Below are 16,900 nucleotides of genomic sequence, written 5' to 3'. Positions count from 1 at the left end.
GTACTTGTTTTTTTTTTTTTTTTGAGACAGAGTCTCACTGTGTCACCCAGGCTGGAATGCAGTGGCATGATCTTGGCTCACTACAACCTCTGCCTCTGGGTTCAAGAGATTCTCCTGCCTCAGCCTCCCAAGTAGCTGGGATTACAGGCATGTGCCACCATGCCCAACTAATTTTTGTGTTTTTAGTAGAGACAGGTTTTCACCATGTTGGCTAGGCTGGTCTCAAACTCCTGACCTCAAGTGATCCAACCTCCTTGGCCTCCCAAAATGCTGGAATTACAGGCATGAGCCACTGTGCCTGGCCCAGGTGTTGTACTTTTAATTTCAAATTCCACTTGTTTATTGCTGGTATATAAAAAGGTGATTGACTTTTACCTGGTAACTCTTTACAAGCTTGGTATAATCACTTATTAGTTCCAGAAGTTTTTTGTAGTTCTTTCAGATTTTCTTTATAGATCATCATGTTATCTGCAAACAAGGACAGTTTCATTTCTTTCTTCCCAGTCTGTATACCTTTTTTTTTTTTTTTTCTTATTTCTAGCCCTTATTATGATGTTGAAAAGAAGTGGTGAGAGGGAACATTCTTACCTTGTTCCTGATCTTAGTGGGAAAGCTTGGAGATTCTCACCATTAAGTATGGTGTTAACTGTAGAGTTTTTATAGATATTCCTTACCAAGTTGAGGAAGTTACCTTTATTCCTAGTTTACTGGGAGATTTTTGGCTTTTTTTTTTTTTTTTTTTTTTTTGCCTTTATTTGAGACAAAGTCTTGCTCTGTCGCTCAGGCTGGAATGTAGTGGCGTGATCTTGGCTCACTACAACCTCCGCCTCCCAGGTTCAAGTGATTCTCATGCCCTAGCCTCCCAAGTAGCTGGGATTACAGGTACACACCACCACATCCAGCTAATTTTTGTATTTTTAGTAGAGACGGTTTTGCCATGTTGGCAAGGCTGGTTTCGAACTCCTGACCTCAAGTGATCCACCGCCTTGGCCTCCTAAAGCACTGGGATTACAGGTATGAGCCACCATGCCCGGCCTGGAGGATTATTAATTGGCCTAACTTCCATATTGTTGTATCTCAAGGAATAGGAAGGTCTGAGAAGAGAGAGAGAGATGGGGAACAGCCAGCCAGTGGAACAGTCAGAACACACACAATATTTATCTGTTAAGTTTTTCTTCTTATATAGGTGCAATTCATGGTGCTCCAAAACAATTACAATAGTAACATCAAAGATCACTGATCACAGATCACCATACTAGATATAAAAATAATGGAAAAGTTTGAAATATTGCAAGAATTACCGAAATGTGACACAGAGACTGGAAGTAAGCAAATGCTGTTGGAAAAATGGTGCCTATAGACCTGTTCAACACACGGTTTCTAAAAACCTTTTTCAGTTTGTAAAAAACATAGTATCTGCGAAGCTTAATGAAGTGAAGTGAAATAAAATGCGGTATGCCTGCACTTTTCAACTTAGTTTCAATTATTGAAAATAACTTACAGGTTACATCCTTCCAAGTACCATTCCCCTAAATCAATAATTTGTGGGTAGTGTCCAGCCTAAGTAACTATAATCAGCACCCTATTTTTCTACCATGTTTTTAACTGTATATTTTCTGTGGCTGCTTGGAACTACCTACCATATCTTGGAGATGGCTGTATTTGACAGCAATCTCATGGATAACCCTTCTATTCTCCCCACACCACTTTATGGTGACATGGTTAGTTTCTCACATGCAAGATACAGCACCTTTTAATTAGGATTAATAATTCTTCCTTTCCTCCTCTTAAATGTACTTTTCTATTCTTCAGTATGCCATGATTTTTATCTCAAGACAAGGGTAGATGAATTTCAAAGCTAAGTCATATTTTACAGATGCATTTTTGTTATTACTATAGGCCCTAGGAATTCTGCTTTCAGGAGATAACCACTGTTGAGATAATAACTGCAATTATCTCAGGAGATTGTCACTCTCCTGAGTTAGTGCTTATCAGGAGATAATCACTATTCCTCAGTGATTTTTTTCTATATAAGTATTTTTATGTTTAAAAATAGGCTCATATTACATGCAATGTTTTGTAAATTATTTTGCACTTATATATTTATCTTGAATAGCCATATCAGTGCATATTTGTCTACTCATTCATTTTATTGGCTTTAATATTATGTGGATGTTGCTGTAATTTACTTAGCTGGTCTTCCATTGATGATTATTAGGGTTGTTACCAAAAACCATATTTTCATACTTTCTAGCATGCTTTTAGCCTAAGGACTGGCTAGACAGACTCCTCCCCCAGCCTCTGTATGTGTATGTCTCTGTGTGTGCAATAGCTTCAGTATTAAAGACTTGCTGGCTTATTGACAATAGCAACCTTTTACTCTGAGTGGTTCCAACTAAATTGTGTCATTTCATACTTCTTTCTGATTAAAACTTCCTTGAAATTTCATTTTTCCCTAATGGGTCCCTTTCTATAACAAAATGTATAGATCCTATTTAGACATCCTTATCCACTCTGAAGATACAGTTTGAGATGAGAAAAAGAAAATCAGGACATCGCTATAACCAGTTTGACTACATAACTTAGTGTTCAAACTGTGACCTTTCTGACAGTAAAAGGGGAGTGTTATTAATAATTACTTCAGTACAATAAGCACAAGCCAGAATTGTCCTAGGTAAAATGAGATACATGGTAACCTTATCTTTGAACGGCTACAAATAGGATTGATCACTCATCCATGCTTCTAGATTTGGAATAAGAAAGGAGAAATGGAGAGTCAAACTGTAAGGAAGAGTAGGAGGAAAGAGAGGGAAAAGTAAGGGGAAGATTCGTTCTGGATACCCAGAATCTGGGTAACAGAATCAGTCACTGAGGGGAGAAACCAAATTCTGCTTTAAAACAAAATTCTCTCCTACTCAAAGTGTTATCTGAAGTTATTCCTTTTAGAGAAGCTAAAGTCTGATTAAATTTCTTGGGAGATCTATATTTCATTCCATCTTACTGTCTTTATAACAGATAATCTAAGTTTTTTGTGTGTGTGCTTTCTAAGGTATGACCTTAAGGACACAAGTAAAATCACACTGGTGGACATAGAGCTGATTGCTGCAATGGGCCCTCCAGGTGGTGGAAGAAATCCAGTTACTCCCCGTTGTATTCGACATTTCAATGTCTGCAGTATTAATTCTTTTAGTGATGAAACTATGGTCCGAATCTTCTCATCTATTGTAGCATTCTACCTGAGAACTCGTGAATTTCCTCCAGAGTACTTTGTAATTGGGAACCAGATAGTCAATGGGACTATGGAGGTCAGTCAATAATGCAATGTAAATGTTTTAGTATTGCATATTTCCCTCATTTGTCCGTTATTTTATTTTTTTAGCGTTGTTTCCCACTTAACTATCTGCTTTGGTCTTTGGTGTCAGAGAAACTGTTTAGAAGACCAGAGAATAGGAAGATCACAGGATTTGAAATGAGGGAATCTAACTTGGGTTGAGCCTTGACTGCTATTTCCTAGCTATGTGACTTTGAGCAAGTAATTTGACATTCCAGAGGCTGTTTATTTAATGACTAAAATGGAATAAAACACCTATTTCACAAGGTTGTTTAAGGAAAACATCTAAAACTAGTATCTGCCACATCACAGGTATTTTGCTGTTAGGTTCCTACTCTGGTATTTGTCAAGTTTCTTCTGTCTTCCCTCCCATTTTTCATGCTTGTCTTAAAGAAATTTAAGCAGCTTATGAATACATTACTTTTAGACCATATAATTTATAAGTAGCAATGAAAAAATAATTATGAAAGAGAAATACAAGGGTAGAAACAGACAACAAGACTCCTCATATAGCCAAAGAACAGTTTTTAACTTATTTCAGATGTGTTATTTGCCTCTGTTCAGAGACTAGAGCCAGCCTCATCTCTAATGGTAAATGGGAAACAATATATATAAAGGCATGTCAGTCATGATCTTACCAAACTACACTTTCTAGAAGCTTGAAAAAGCAAGTTTCATTTTGTGATCACTGCAACAGGAAGCAAAAAGCTCCCTAGAATCCTTCCATCCATTTCCAAGAACATCAGTCTTATCTTCTAAAATTCTCCTCTTGTTTCAGTGGAAAGTGTGTGCTGTTCAAGTAAAGAAATTATGAGCGAAGAGATAGTACATTTATTCTGATACAGAAAAGTGCTTTTATTTATAAATATAATATTTCTATTTCAGTCATGTCCTGGAAAATACAGGGGTGTTGGTCAGATAGAAGGGGATACAGAAAGCATCCCTGCCACCACCCTACCCCCGGCTTTTTTCTGTTTTTCTGTTTTTGAAGCATTGTAGGCCTACCATGTGTGGAGGTTGGAGTAGGTAGATGAATCACAGAACACATACAAATAAAAAATGTTGGCTAGGCGTGGTGACTTATGCCTGTAATCCTAGCACTTTGGGAGGCCAAGGTGGGTGGATCATGAGGTCAAGAGATTGAGAGTATCCTGACCAACATGGTGAAACCCCATCTCTACTAAAAATGCAAAAATTAGCTGGGTGTGGTGGTGCGTACCTGTAGTCCCAGTCACTCGGGAGGCTGAGGCAGGAGAATCACTTGAACCCGGGAGGCGGAGGTTGCAGTGAGCCGAGATTGTGCCACCGCACTCCAGCCTGGCGACAGAACAAGACTCCATCTGAAAAAAAAAAAAAAGTTGTTTAGTTTTCCTTTTTTGACTATATTATAAAAGGCTTAATTCACCTGCCTTTAAGAGAACATTAAACTTCATTTGGTGAATTCAGTACATAGTAAAAATATACTTCATTTCCTTATAGCCAATTTAGATATAAGGAAGAAGGCAGTGAGGGAATAAGAGATAGAAGGGAAGAGAGAGAACAAATTGATTTGTTTTGAAGTTGATTGTAGTAACAAGAAAATTATTTCATCATCTTCTTTGGAATGATTCAGCTGAGTTATCTGATTTCACTTTCTATAAAAGATTTTGTTTTTCACTATTTAACCTCAGATTATTCACCTTTAAATGGCATAACCATAATAACTGGGAAATAAAAGTAGAAACAGGTTTCTACTTGGGTGGGCTTGGATGGAATCAGATGTTAAGTTCCCTCAGCTTTATAATGCCTGGTTGAGTGCTATAAGCCAAAATAAACATATATCCCATGCTAGGCTTAGTACTGTGCAATTTTCCAAGCCAGGATGATCTTTTTTCTTTTTTCTTTTCTTTTTTTTTTTTTTTTTTGAGACAGAGTCTCACTTCGTTGCCCAGGCTGGAGTGCAATGGCGCGATCTCGGCTCTCTGCAACATCCACCTCCACCTCCTGGGTTCAAGCCATTCTCCTGCCTCAGCCTCCTGAGTAGCTGGGATTATAGGCATGTGCCACGACACCTGGCTAATTTTTGTATTTTTAGTAGAGACGGGGTTTTGCCATGTTGGCCAGGCTGGTCTCGAATTCCTGACCTTAGGTGATCTGCCGAGCTCAGCCTCTCAAAGTGCTGAGATTAGAGATGTGAACCACCGTGCTCAGTCCAAGCCCTTATAATCTGATAGAGTAAATAAAATATTTTGTGTAACATTCCATTGGTTACATGACTTTGCTGATTATAAGCATTTTATTTTTACTTTGTTGCTTTTTTCATATTCAGATATATAAACAATCTGTGGAAAATCTTTTACCCACTCCCACAAAATCCCATTATACTTTCAACTTGCGTGATTTTTCACGTGTCATCCGGGGCTGTTTACTCATTGAAAGAGATGCTGTGGCGAGCAAACACACTATGATCCGTCTGTTTGTGCATGAGGTTCTCCGAGTGTTTTACGATCGCCTCATTAATGATGATGATCGAAGATGGCTGTTCCAGTTAACTAAAACTGTTATAAAGGACCATTTTAAAGAATCATTTGACAGTATCTTTTCACATTTGAGGAAACAAAATGCACCTGTGAGTATAGTGATTAAGAACATATTGAGTTAAAGCAGTACAATATATAAATTGTTACAATTAAGTTATATTTTAAAAAATCATTTCTTAATGAACTTTTTTTTTTAGCATTCCTTGTAAATAGGTGTTTGTTTTGAGAAGATTTATCTTCATAGGAAAGTATGCAACATAGAAGTTATTTAAAGAATAACACCTTATGTGGTAGGGAATAAATGATATAATAGATATAACGTGCTTAACATGATGACCATCACTTAGTAACTACTCAATAAATGGGAGTCACCCAGCATGACTTCTGTAGCCTAACAACAATAAAACGTATATGATAGAAGATCTTACTTTTCTTTTTATATCCTAAGGATGTAATCTCAGGTACTAATTTTGTAAGTATATTATTTACTACCCTAATGTTTAAAAAAATTACTTTATAACATGGATGAAACAAAAATTTTATACATTTTCTTAAATTTATTTTTTAAATGTTTTAAGTTTTATAATTTGTTGATTTCCTTTCCATAGGTAACTGAAGAAGACTTAAGAAATCTCATGTTTGGTGACTATATGAATCCTGACCTTGAAGGAGATGATAGAGTTTATATTGAAATTCCAAATATTCTTCATTTTAGTGATGTTGTGGACCAGTGCTTAGATGAGTATAATCAAACACACAAAACAAGAATGAATCTTGTCATTTTTAGGTACCTATATATGATGTTGATGCTTGAAATTGCTACCCGTAAAACGTTATTATGAAATGTTTAAAATGTACCAAAAGGTGTAAAGAAAAATACGGTGAATAACTTTGTCCCCATTATCCAGCATAAGACATAAAATATTAGTAATTTATTTGAAGTTCCCTGTTATAGTCACACTGTCTCACTGCATCCGGTGTCCTAAGAGTAGCAGTGAAAAGAAACTTTTTTTTTTTTTTTTTTTTTTGGGAGACTGAGTCTTGCTCTGTCGTCCAGGCTGGAGTGCAATAGCACAATCTCAGCTCACTGCAACCTCTGCCTCCTGGGTTGAAGCAATTCTCCTACCTCAGCCTCCCAGGTAGCTGGAACTATAGGCATGCAACACCATGCCCAGCTAATGTTTTTGTATTTTTAGTAGATATGGGGTTCACCATGCTGGCCAGGGTGGTCTCGAACTCCTGACCTCAAGTGATCTGCCCGCCTTGGCCTCCCAAAGTGCTGGGATTACAGACATGAACCACTGCGCCTGGCTGAAACTTGTGTTTCTTAGAACTTTTACTATACATGTGTGTATTCCTAAACATATACGCAGTCTTATTTTGCATATTTTAAAACTGCATATAAATGGTATAATACTAGACATAATCTTCTGCTACTAGTTGGTTTATTCCATATTGTGAGAGTCAAAGAAAAATGAATATTTACCACTATATTGCATTCTATTATATAATTGTACCACAGTGTAGTCATTCTTCTGAGACAAATTTTAGGTGACTTCTAGTTTTTGCTATTATAAGAAAGGCTTTGAAAATTCTCATGCGTGTCTCCTTGGGTACATGTGTGAGAATTTCTCTAGGCTATTTTCCTATAAGTGGGATTATCATGTCATAGTATATAAGCATCTTCAACTTTACTAAATTTTGCCAAAACATCTTTAAAAATGATTATTATTTTTGAGAGCTTCCATTGTTCTTTACCTTTGCTGATGCTTAGGATTGACAGATATTGTAAGTTTTTCTAGTCTAAGAAGAGTGAAATGGTATCTCATTATCATTTTAATTTTAATTAACCTAATTACCAGTGAAGCTAAGCACCTTTTCTGAATTTGTTGTTTTATAGGTAACGATCTTTTCTCACACAGAAATCTTAAGACACTGAAGAAACATATTTAATAAAAGTGATAAGATACTGCCAGTATTAGTTAATATTTCATTTTATTTGTATAACTTGTATATCAAGTTTCCTGAATTTGAACTTTTAATTAGTTTTCCCCTACATCGAATGATCCAGTTGTGACTGCTTTTGAAAAAATCACAGTTTTTGATAGTAAATTCTTTAAAACTGGGATAGTAACATATAGGACAGCAAAGTCATGTTCTTCTAGGAAAGTAAAACAGTAGTTACATGTAAATATACATTTACATTTTTATTGTAATGCATTAATAAAATTTTTATTTTGTGGTAGGTATGTTTTGGAACATTTATCAAGAATATGTCGAGTTCTAAAGCAGTCTGGTGGAAATGCTTTGCTTGTCGGACTTGGAGGAAGTGGTCGTCAATCTTTAACTCGTCTGGCTACATCCATGGCAAAAATGCATATTTTCCAACCAGAAATTTCTAAGAGCTATGGTATGAATGAATGGAGAGAGGATATGAAGGTAAGATTATGAAGAAGCCTAGTATCTAAAATGAAAACAGTACATTCTTTTACTTGTAAAGAGAGAACCAGCTTGTGTAGCTGTGTACTGAACTCCAGTGATGATGATGATGATGATGATGATGATGATGATGATGATACTGTCCATAGAGCATCTACTGTGTGTGCTGAGTTCTGTCCTGACTGCTTTACCTAGCTTTTACCTAGCTTTTACCTACATGATCTCATTCTATAGGTACAGCAATGCAATGCAGCAGGTGGGTTGTCTCTGTGTTTTACTGAAGCTGAGTGACATGTGATGCACAACAGAGCAAGGCTTTCTAACTCAAGTCTTATCCACTACGCTATTACCATGGCTGCTGCTTTAAAAAAATTGTTGTATAATATTTGTACATATTTATGAGGTACATGTAATATTTTGATACATGCATAAAATGAATAACTATGGAGTCAGCACATTTAGGATATCTATCATGTAGAACATCGATCTTTTTGTATTGGTAACATTGCATATCTTCTATCTTGAAATACGCAATACATTGTTAAATATAGTTGCGCTATTGTACTATTGAACACTACAACTTCTTCTAACTGTATGTTCATACCCATTGACCTGCTTCTCTTTATCCTCCCCTGCCTGCATCTCCTTTCTGGCCTCTGATAACTGTCTTTCTACTCTCTACCTCCATGAGGTCAAATTTTTGGCTCCTACATATAAGTGAGCACATGTGATGTTTATCTTTCTGTGCCTGGCTTATGCCACTGACTATATATTTATTCCAGTTCAGAGAGGACTTATTTCAGATATGGTTTCTAGCAGATTTAAACATGAACCTGATGATGATGATGATGGCATTAACGTTGTCTTAGTAGTAATCTAGGTTCTTTTGTTTCAACTTTAGCTTAAAGGACTCCCTTTAGCGTATCTTGTAGGGCAGATCTAGTGGTAAGGACTCCCTCGGTGTTTGTTCATCTGGAAAGGTTTTAATTTCACCTTCATTTTTGTAGGGCAGCTCTACCAGATACAGTGTTCTTGGTTGACAGGTTTTTATCTTTCTGCAATTAGAATATGTCACCCTACTTCCTTCTGGTCTGTACATTTTCTGCTGAGAAATTCACTGATAATCTTAAGGTAGTTCCCTTGTAGATGACAAGTTGCTTTTCTCTGGCTGCTTTCAATATTTTCTCTTTGTATTTGACTTTTGGCAGTTTGATTATATTGTTTTTTAGTGTGGATTTCTTTGACTTCATCCTAGTTGGAATTCATTGATCTTCCATAAAATGGAATTTTTATATCCACTTCTTTCCTCAGATTTGAGAAATTTTCAGCCATTATTTCTTGAAAAAGCTCTCTGTCCTCTCTTCCTCTGTCTCTCATTCTGGGATTTCCATAATGCATATATTGGTCCACTTGATGGTGTACCATAAATCCCTTAGGCTTGCTCCACCTTCCTTTATTGTCTTTGTTTAGTTTTTGCTCCATTAACCTGGTGATTTTCAATTACTTGTTTTCAAGTTGGTTGACTCTTGATTCTGCCTGATCAAGTCTAATATTGAACCCCTCTAGATAACTTTTTAGTTCAGTTTTATGTTTCGGGTCCAGAATTTCTATTTATATTTTATGGTTTCTATATCTTTGTTAATTCTCATTTTGTTCATGCATTGTTTTCCTGATTTAGCTCTGGGTTCCTTTCAGCTCACTGAGAAACTTTAAGGTAGTTATTTTAAATGTTTTGCTAGTCAGTTCATGGATCTGCATTTCCTTATGGTTGGTTTCTGGAACTTTATTTTGTTTCTTTGATTGGGCCACATTTCCTTATTTCTTTGCATCCCTTGTGATCTTTTTGAGAGTTGACCATTTGAAATAAAGCCACCCCTCCCAATCATTATGACTGGCCTCATTCAGGGAAGACCTTCACCAATCAACCTAGCTAGAGGTTCTGGGACCTTTCAGACCTTTTCTGAGGACGTGTCTTCTTTGAGGTTGTACGTGTGCTTTTATTGTTGCATGTATGAGTGCTTTTGACTGTCTTAATTTGCTCTTTCTTCTCAGGGGCTTTCAGTTGCTGATTCCGTTGTATTCCTCTGCCCTTGATCTCTTGCTCTCCCTGGTGCCTGCCTGTAGAACTGCAGCTTCTGCTGCTCTAACCCACCAGGGAACTCACCCTGTTTCAGTGGCCTCCAACCTGGTGTCCAAAATAGGCCATTGTTCCTGTTAGCACCTGAAGGCAGGTGGAACAGCCCCCACACAAGCCAGTATTCTGGGCTCAAGTTCAACTATATTCCTTCTGTCCTGAGGAAGGAGCCAGGATTTGGATGGTATTCTCTGGATCTCCCCACACTATGCCCAGTTGGGGGAGGGGCTAGAGTGAGAAAAATATGAGGTACTGTCTCACCCTTTTGGGAACAGTCCCTTCTCTTGTTCATGCTCTTTTCTGGGTGCTGCAGCCACTTAACTAGTTTCCGAAGTTCTCACAAAGGTAATTGTGTTCTATATATTGCTAATACAGTGTCTTCAGGGTAGAAAAGGGTCTAGAGCTTCCTAGCCCATTATCTTGCTGATGGTCACTTTCTCGATTCTTCATTTGTAAAATTTGGATAATACCACCTATTTCAAAGATTATTATGGTTAAATTATATAATGTATATAGGGTTTTCTTAATATTCCTGACATATAATTAATATCAATTTTTTTTATTGAGATGAAGTCTCACTGTGTCACCCAGGCTGGAGTGCAGTGGCACAATCTCCACTCACTGCAACGTCCACCTGCCGAGTTCAAGTGGTTCTACTGCCTCAGCCTCCCTAGTAGCTGGAATTATTGGTGCCTGCCACCATGCCTGGCTAATTTTTTTTTTCCTGTATTTTTGCTAGAGATGGGATTTCACCATGTTAACCAAGTTGGTCTCGGATCACCTGAGGTCAGAGGTCTGAGACCAGCCTGGCCAACATGATGAAACTCTGTCTCTTCTAAAAATACAAAAATTAGCCAAGTGTGGTAGAACGGACCTGTAATTGCAGCTACTCAAGAGCCTGAGGCAGGAGAATCATTTGTAGTGGAATGAACCTGTAATCTCAGATACTTGGAAGGCTGAGGCGGGAGAATCGCTAGAACCTGGGAGGCAGAAGTTCAGTGAGCCAAGATCGTGCCACTGCACTCCAGCCCAGGCAAGAGAGCGAGACTTTGTCTCAAAAAAAACAAAAAAAAACAAATTACAATGATGCTCATGACAATAAGTTAAATATGTTTGTGTATATTGTATTGTAAAGTTTATTTTAAATTAAAATTTTTATGGTTTTTTTTTTTTTCCTTTTTCTTTTTTTGAGATGGAGGCTTGCTCTTGTTGCCAGGGCTAAAGGGCAATGGCACGATCCTGGCTCACTGCAACCTCCACCTCCTGGGTTCAAGCGATTCTCCTGCCTCAGCCTCCCGAGTAGCTGGGATTAGAGGCATGTGCCACCATGCCCAGGTTATTTTGTATTTTTCGTAGAGACAGGGTTTCTCCATGTTGGTCAGGCTGGTCTCGAACTCCCAACCTCAGTTGATCCACCTGCCTGGGCCTCCCAAAGTGCCGGGATTACAGGCCTGAGCCACCGCACCCAGCACAAATTAAAATTTTTAGATTTTTTTTTTTTTTTTTTGGAGAGGTGTCTCACTCTGTCACCCCAGCTGGAGTACAGTGGCATGAGCATAGCTCACTGCAGCCTCAACCTCCCAGGTTCAAGCAACCCTCCCGCTTCACCCTCCCTAGTAGCTGCCTGTGGGACTACAGGCATGTACCACCAGGCCTGGCTAATTTTTTTTTTTTTTTTTTTTTTTTTTTAGAGATGGTCTCTCATTATGTTGTCCAGGCTGCTCTCAAACTCCTGGGCTCAAGTAATCCTCCTGCCTCACCCTCTCAAACTGCTCAGATTACAGGGGTGAGCCACTGCACCCAGCCTAAGATTTATTTTGATATAATATTAATAATTATAAACCTGATACAATACTACTTTAAAAACTAGACTCCCTAGTTTTGATGACAGAAAATTATTTCTAAGAACAAAACAGCCTTCATATTGGAAGATGGCTGTAATGGGAAAAGGACGTAGTTGTGTACAATATAAAAATCCACCAGTTATTTTATGGAGTGAAAATATTTGTTAATATTTAATGATTTAAAATATATGGTTTTACAATGTAGAAGGTTATTTTAAAAAATAACTTACAGAAGTTGTAATGCTATTTCGCTGTGAACTACAGTCAGTTTGTATGCTGACAAATGTTTAACAACCAGCTTTCGAGGACTGGGGGTGAGAGGGAGCCTCTGATGGTAGATTTTCCAATTTCCATGATGTAAAAACTGCCCCATGGATGATCTGAAGCTCCCAACATGCTGTCACTGAGAACAGAACTGAAAAGAGATATGCATAGAACACCATGACATGGTATTTTACTGTATTGATACAATAGATTGAAAAAATTTCCAGAGTATAGATAATAGTAACATAATAAAATAGGAGATGATGAGATTTAAGCATTTACCTCCCTTTTAAATATAACTAGATTTTTGTATAATTGTAAGTTTATATAATTCAATTTTTAAATCCTGGCTATGTTTTACAAACTTCTGACAAGTGCCTGAAATTTTAACAGTCAGTTCTAACAAGCTTGTACAAGTCAGTTTCAGCACACTACTGAGCCCATATCTTATATTAGGAATTTGGGTTGCTGTTGACCCCTGCACAAAAACCCCAGCCTGTCTACACTGAAGTGTCTAGAGGTAGATAGGCTTTTGACAAAGCTGAATTTAGGGTATCAAATTATGTCCTTAGTAATTACTCTTTCTATCTCCTGACACAACTCTCCTCCATTTGGCTTCCTTCTCCAGCAGGCTCATTCCATGAGGCAAACAGTTAACTCCAAGTAATTAAGGTTACTGGCCTTTATATATTCCATCTCAGAACAGCCAGGATTCTTTCTGTTTCAAGTCTGTCTCAATCCCTGAAGTAAGACTATGATTGGGCCCTGCTTAAATCATATGCCTTCCTCTGAATCAGTGATTATGTCTAGGGGTTTGGGGAAACTGACCAGTTTGGCTCTCCCACCCAGGGGACAGAGGCAGTGGAGGCCCCAATTGACAGCCCCAGTAGAAGTGGGGAGAGGTACTGCCCTAAAAATCAAAGTGTTATTATCAAAAGAAGGGGAAAGTGAGGGAAATCAAAACCAACAGATGTCTACCATATTCTGCTTACAAGTACATTTTTATTTTTTAAGGGTCTGTTAAGGAATGTGGGCATGAGGGGCCAGAAGACCGTCTTTCTCATCACAGACACTCAGATTAAAGAGGAAGCTTTTCTAGAGGATATTGACAGTGTGCTCAACACAGGAGAAGTGCCTAACATTTTTGCAGCAGATGAGAAACAAGAAGTGATGGAGGTAAACACTTTTGGGAAAGTACTGCTCCTAGCACAAAACTTTATTTCTTGAAACCTTTTCTCAGCTCTTCAGGATAAATATAGTTTGTACATATGATTTTGGGGGTAATTAAAAATTTTAAGTATATTAGTTAAATACATCATTGTTTGGTGAATTTTAAATTGCTTCAACCATAGTTATGAGGAATAATTTTTGTTTTGTAACTCCTATCTTCATAATAATGGCAGTTTGTTTCACCTGTTTAATGTTATTTAGCATGTTTTATGAGTGATTAGAGAATTTTAAATCATCTCTTAAGGTTACACTGATGTAAGAAAGCATGATTTTAATGCTACTTTATTAGTCTTTGTCGTTTACACTGGTTAGTAAATTTTTAAAAAGTTTCAATGAAACTATCTTATAGGTTTGATACCTCTGAAAGTCTTGTTTGTGATTTAATTGACAAAAAATACAACGGTGACGTGTCCACTACTGTCACATACTTTAACCCTCATTTCTAAGATGAAAGTAATGTCACACTTTCTCATTACCATAATCACTTTTACCCACAAAATATATCCCTCACACCTGGATATTTAATTCCCCACCTCCAGCCATAACATCTGGAGTGAAATGGACTCACACTTTCAAGTACTCTGCTTTTCTGTTCCATGAAATGGCAGCACAGATAAGAGTTCTTCCCACATGGGGTTGCTGTGAGGTTTGAGAATCAAACAAAATAAAGCACTTACGTAGTGTCAGGCACTTACACAGCCCTCAGTAAATGGTGCATTACCAGTTCATAGTATGGAGTGTGGAAGGAGAAAAGAGGACAAAACAACACAACAAAAACCCATGTTCTTTGCTTTTATCTGGGATATGTCAGAGATGTGACCAAGGCTGCGAATTAGTGGTATTCTCCTGATTTATAGGAGAAATGCATCGTCCATATGCCCATTCAAGGAATAGTCACCTTTGGGAAATGGAATTTCCTAAGCTTTGCTAGGCTGTCCTGCTGCTTTAGCTATTATCTATCTTTCATTCCCATCACTTTGCTACTAAACTTTTCCATTTCTTCACTATTTCTGTTATATATTTGCTATTTTATATACATCTATATTTTTTAAACAGTATCATTCAATATACTGTTGCAAAACTTTTTTTTTTAGTTATTTTATCTTGCTTATCTTCTTGTAGCACAAAATACACTGTGTGTGTGTGTGTGTGTGTGTGTGTGTTTCTGTGTGTTTCTAGAGATGAAGTCTCACTGCTCTGTTGCCCAGGCTGGAGTGCAGTGGTGCAGTCATAGCTCACTGCAGCTTCCAACTCCTGGGCTCTTACCTCAGCCTCCCAAGAAGCTAGGATTCCAGGCATGAGACACCACTTTATTATTTTTAACTGTTGTATAAAATGCTAATATGTGGATCTTTTACATTTATAACTACTTCCTTACTGATTGCTACTTCAGCTGTTTACATTTTTTCTCTTAAAAACAATGTAAAATTGGCCAGGCGCGGTGGCGCAAGCCTGTAATCCCAGCACTTTGGGAGGCCGAGACGGGCGGATCACAAGGTCAGGAGATCGAGACCATCCTGGCTAACACGGTGAAACCCCATCTCTACTAAAAAATACAAAAAACTAGCCGGGCGAGATGGCAGACGCCTGTAGTCCCAGCTACTCGGGAGGCTGAGGCAGGAGAATGGCGTGAACCCGGGAGGCGGAGCTTGCAGTGAGCTGAGATCCGGCCACTGCACTCCAGCCTGGGCGACAGAGCGAGACTCCGTCTCAAAAAAAAATAAAATGTAAAATTATGTCTCTATACATCTTTGTGAACTTTTGTGATTATCTTTATAAGGTAAATTCTTGGCAGATACTTGTTTTTAAATTGTAGAATTTTGAGTTGGAAGAGGTTTTCTACATTTAAACTATGTCAGAGTCATCCTATTGATATGAAACCAAAATTTTACAGATATTTACAGGGAGCAATAAAACTTCTTCATATTCTAATATCCACCAATCTCACTGCCAGCTTATCTATTTTTATTTACAAGGTTTTTATTTTCTGATATTCCCTAGGGTGTTCGTCCAGTAGCTCAGGCTGGCAGTAAACATGATGAACTCAGCCCCTTAGCCCTGTTTGCTTTCTTCGTGAATCGCTGCAAAGATAATCTTCATGTCGTGGTGGCCTTTAGCCCCATTGGAGATGCCTTTCGAAATCGCTTGAGACAGTTCCCATCACTCATCAACTGCTGTACCATTGACTGGTTTCAGGTTTGTCATTTTTCTTGGTTGGAGGGGGAGGCAACTAACTCTTTTGGAATTTTAGTGAAATATTTGAAAAACTTCATTAATATACATTCAGCAAGTGTTTGTTTCTTGATCAGTTACTGTAATGACAGGCGTAATGTTCAGCACCAGAGACTGATAGGACTACATGATCCTCACAAGGAGCTTACACTATAGACTGGAAGATAGAAAAAGCAGTCAGCAATCATGATTATATAAGAGAGCCATAATGTTGATGTGCAAAGGGTATACATACAAAGGCAGTGAATTTCTGAGGCATGAAGATGAATTAGTTACATAGAGGGGGAGTGTATTAGGAATCAATAGGAAATTTGTATGTAAAGAAATTTATTATGAGGAATTGGCTCGTATGATTATGAAGCCTAAAAAGTCCCAAGATCTGCAGTTGGTAGGTGAAAGCCCAGGAAAACCAGTGATGTAGTTCCAGTCTGAAGGCCGGCAGGCTCAGGAGCCAGGAAGAGCCAATTCAGTCCAAGTCTGAAGGGAGGGGAAAAAGAACCAATGTCTCAGCTTGAAGACAATCATACAGGAGGAATTTGGGGGAGGATCAGCATTTGTGTTGCGTTGGATTGAACAAAATTGGACAAGGACAACTGAATGCAGTCCATTGACATTAGGGAGGGCACTCTGCTTTACTCAGTCTATAATGATTTAAATGTTGAACTCATGTAAAAACACTCTTACAGAAACACCCAGAATCATGTTGGACCAAATATCTGGGAACCTCATGGCCCAGTCAAGTTGACACATAAAATGAACCATTATTAGAGAATAGTACATGGAAAAGGAGAAGGGTGGGAAGAGGTTGGCTCGTCTGCCCCACTGAAAATTGTTTGGTATAGCTGGCTGGCATTTTAAGGGCAGCAGCAGTTGAGTTGGAGCTTTGGGTGCATATCAGGTTACAAAG

The 16,900-nt window shown here is 38.0% G+C and overlaps 1 protein-coding gene across 7 annotated transcripts in view; it reads left to right on the top strand.

Annotated features, from left to right (window-relative positions):
* The window catches only part of LOC105482662 (dynein axonemal heavy chain 12), a 234,841-nt gene that overhangs the window by 128,672 nt on the left and 89,269 nt on the right, over positions 1–16,900 (top strand). For all 7 annotated transcript variants that reach the window (XR_011620106.1, XM_011742885.3, XM_011742883.3 and 4 more), the window contains 6 exons: positions 3,050–3,305; positions 5,640–5,939; positions 6,459–6,637; positions 8,097–8,289; positions 13,546–13,707; positions 15,763–15,957. Coding sequence is in view for 6 of the 7 variants with exons in the window: in XM_011742885.3 (XP_011741187.2) it covers positions 3,050–3,305; positions 5,640–5,939; positions 6,459–6,637; positions 8,097–8,289; positions 13,546–13,707; positions 15,763–15,957 (1,285 nt within the window). In the remaining variant the exon portion in view is untranslated. The remainder of the gene's footprint in view (positions 1–3,049; positions 3,306–5,639; positions 5,940–6,458; positions 6,638–8,096; positions 8,290–13,545; positions 13,708–15,762; positions 15,958–16,900) is intronic.

Source organism: Macaca nemestrina, chromosome 2, assembly GCF_043159975.1.
Source record: "Macaca nemestrina isolate mMacNem1 chromosome 2, mMacNem.hap1, whole genome shotgun sequence".
In the NCBI taxonomy this organism is placed as follows: domain Eukaryota; kingdom Metazoa; phylum Chordata; class Mammalia; order Primates; family Cercopithecidae; genus Macaca; species Macaca nemestrina.
This window is presented reverse-complemented; position numbering and strand designations above follow the sequence as displayed.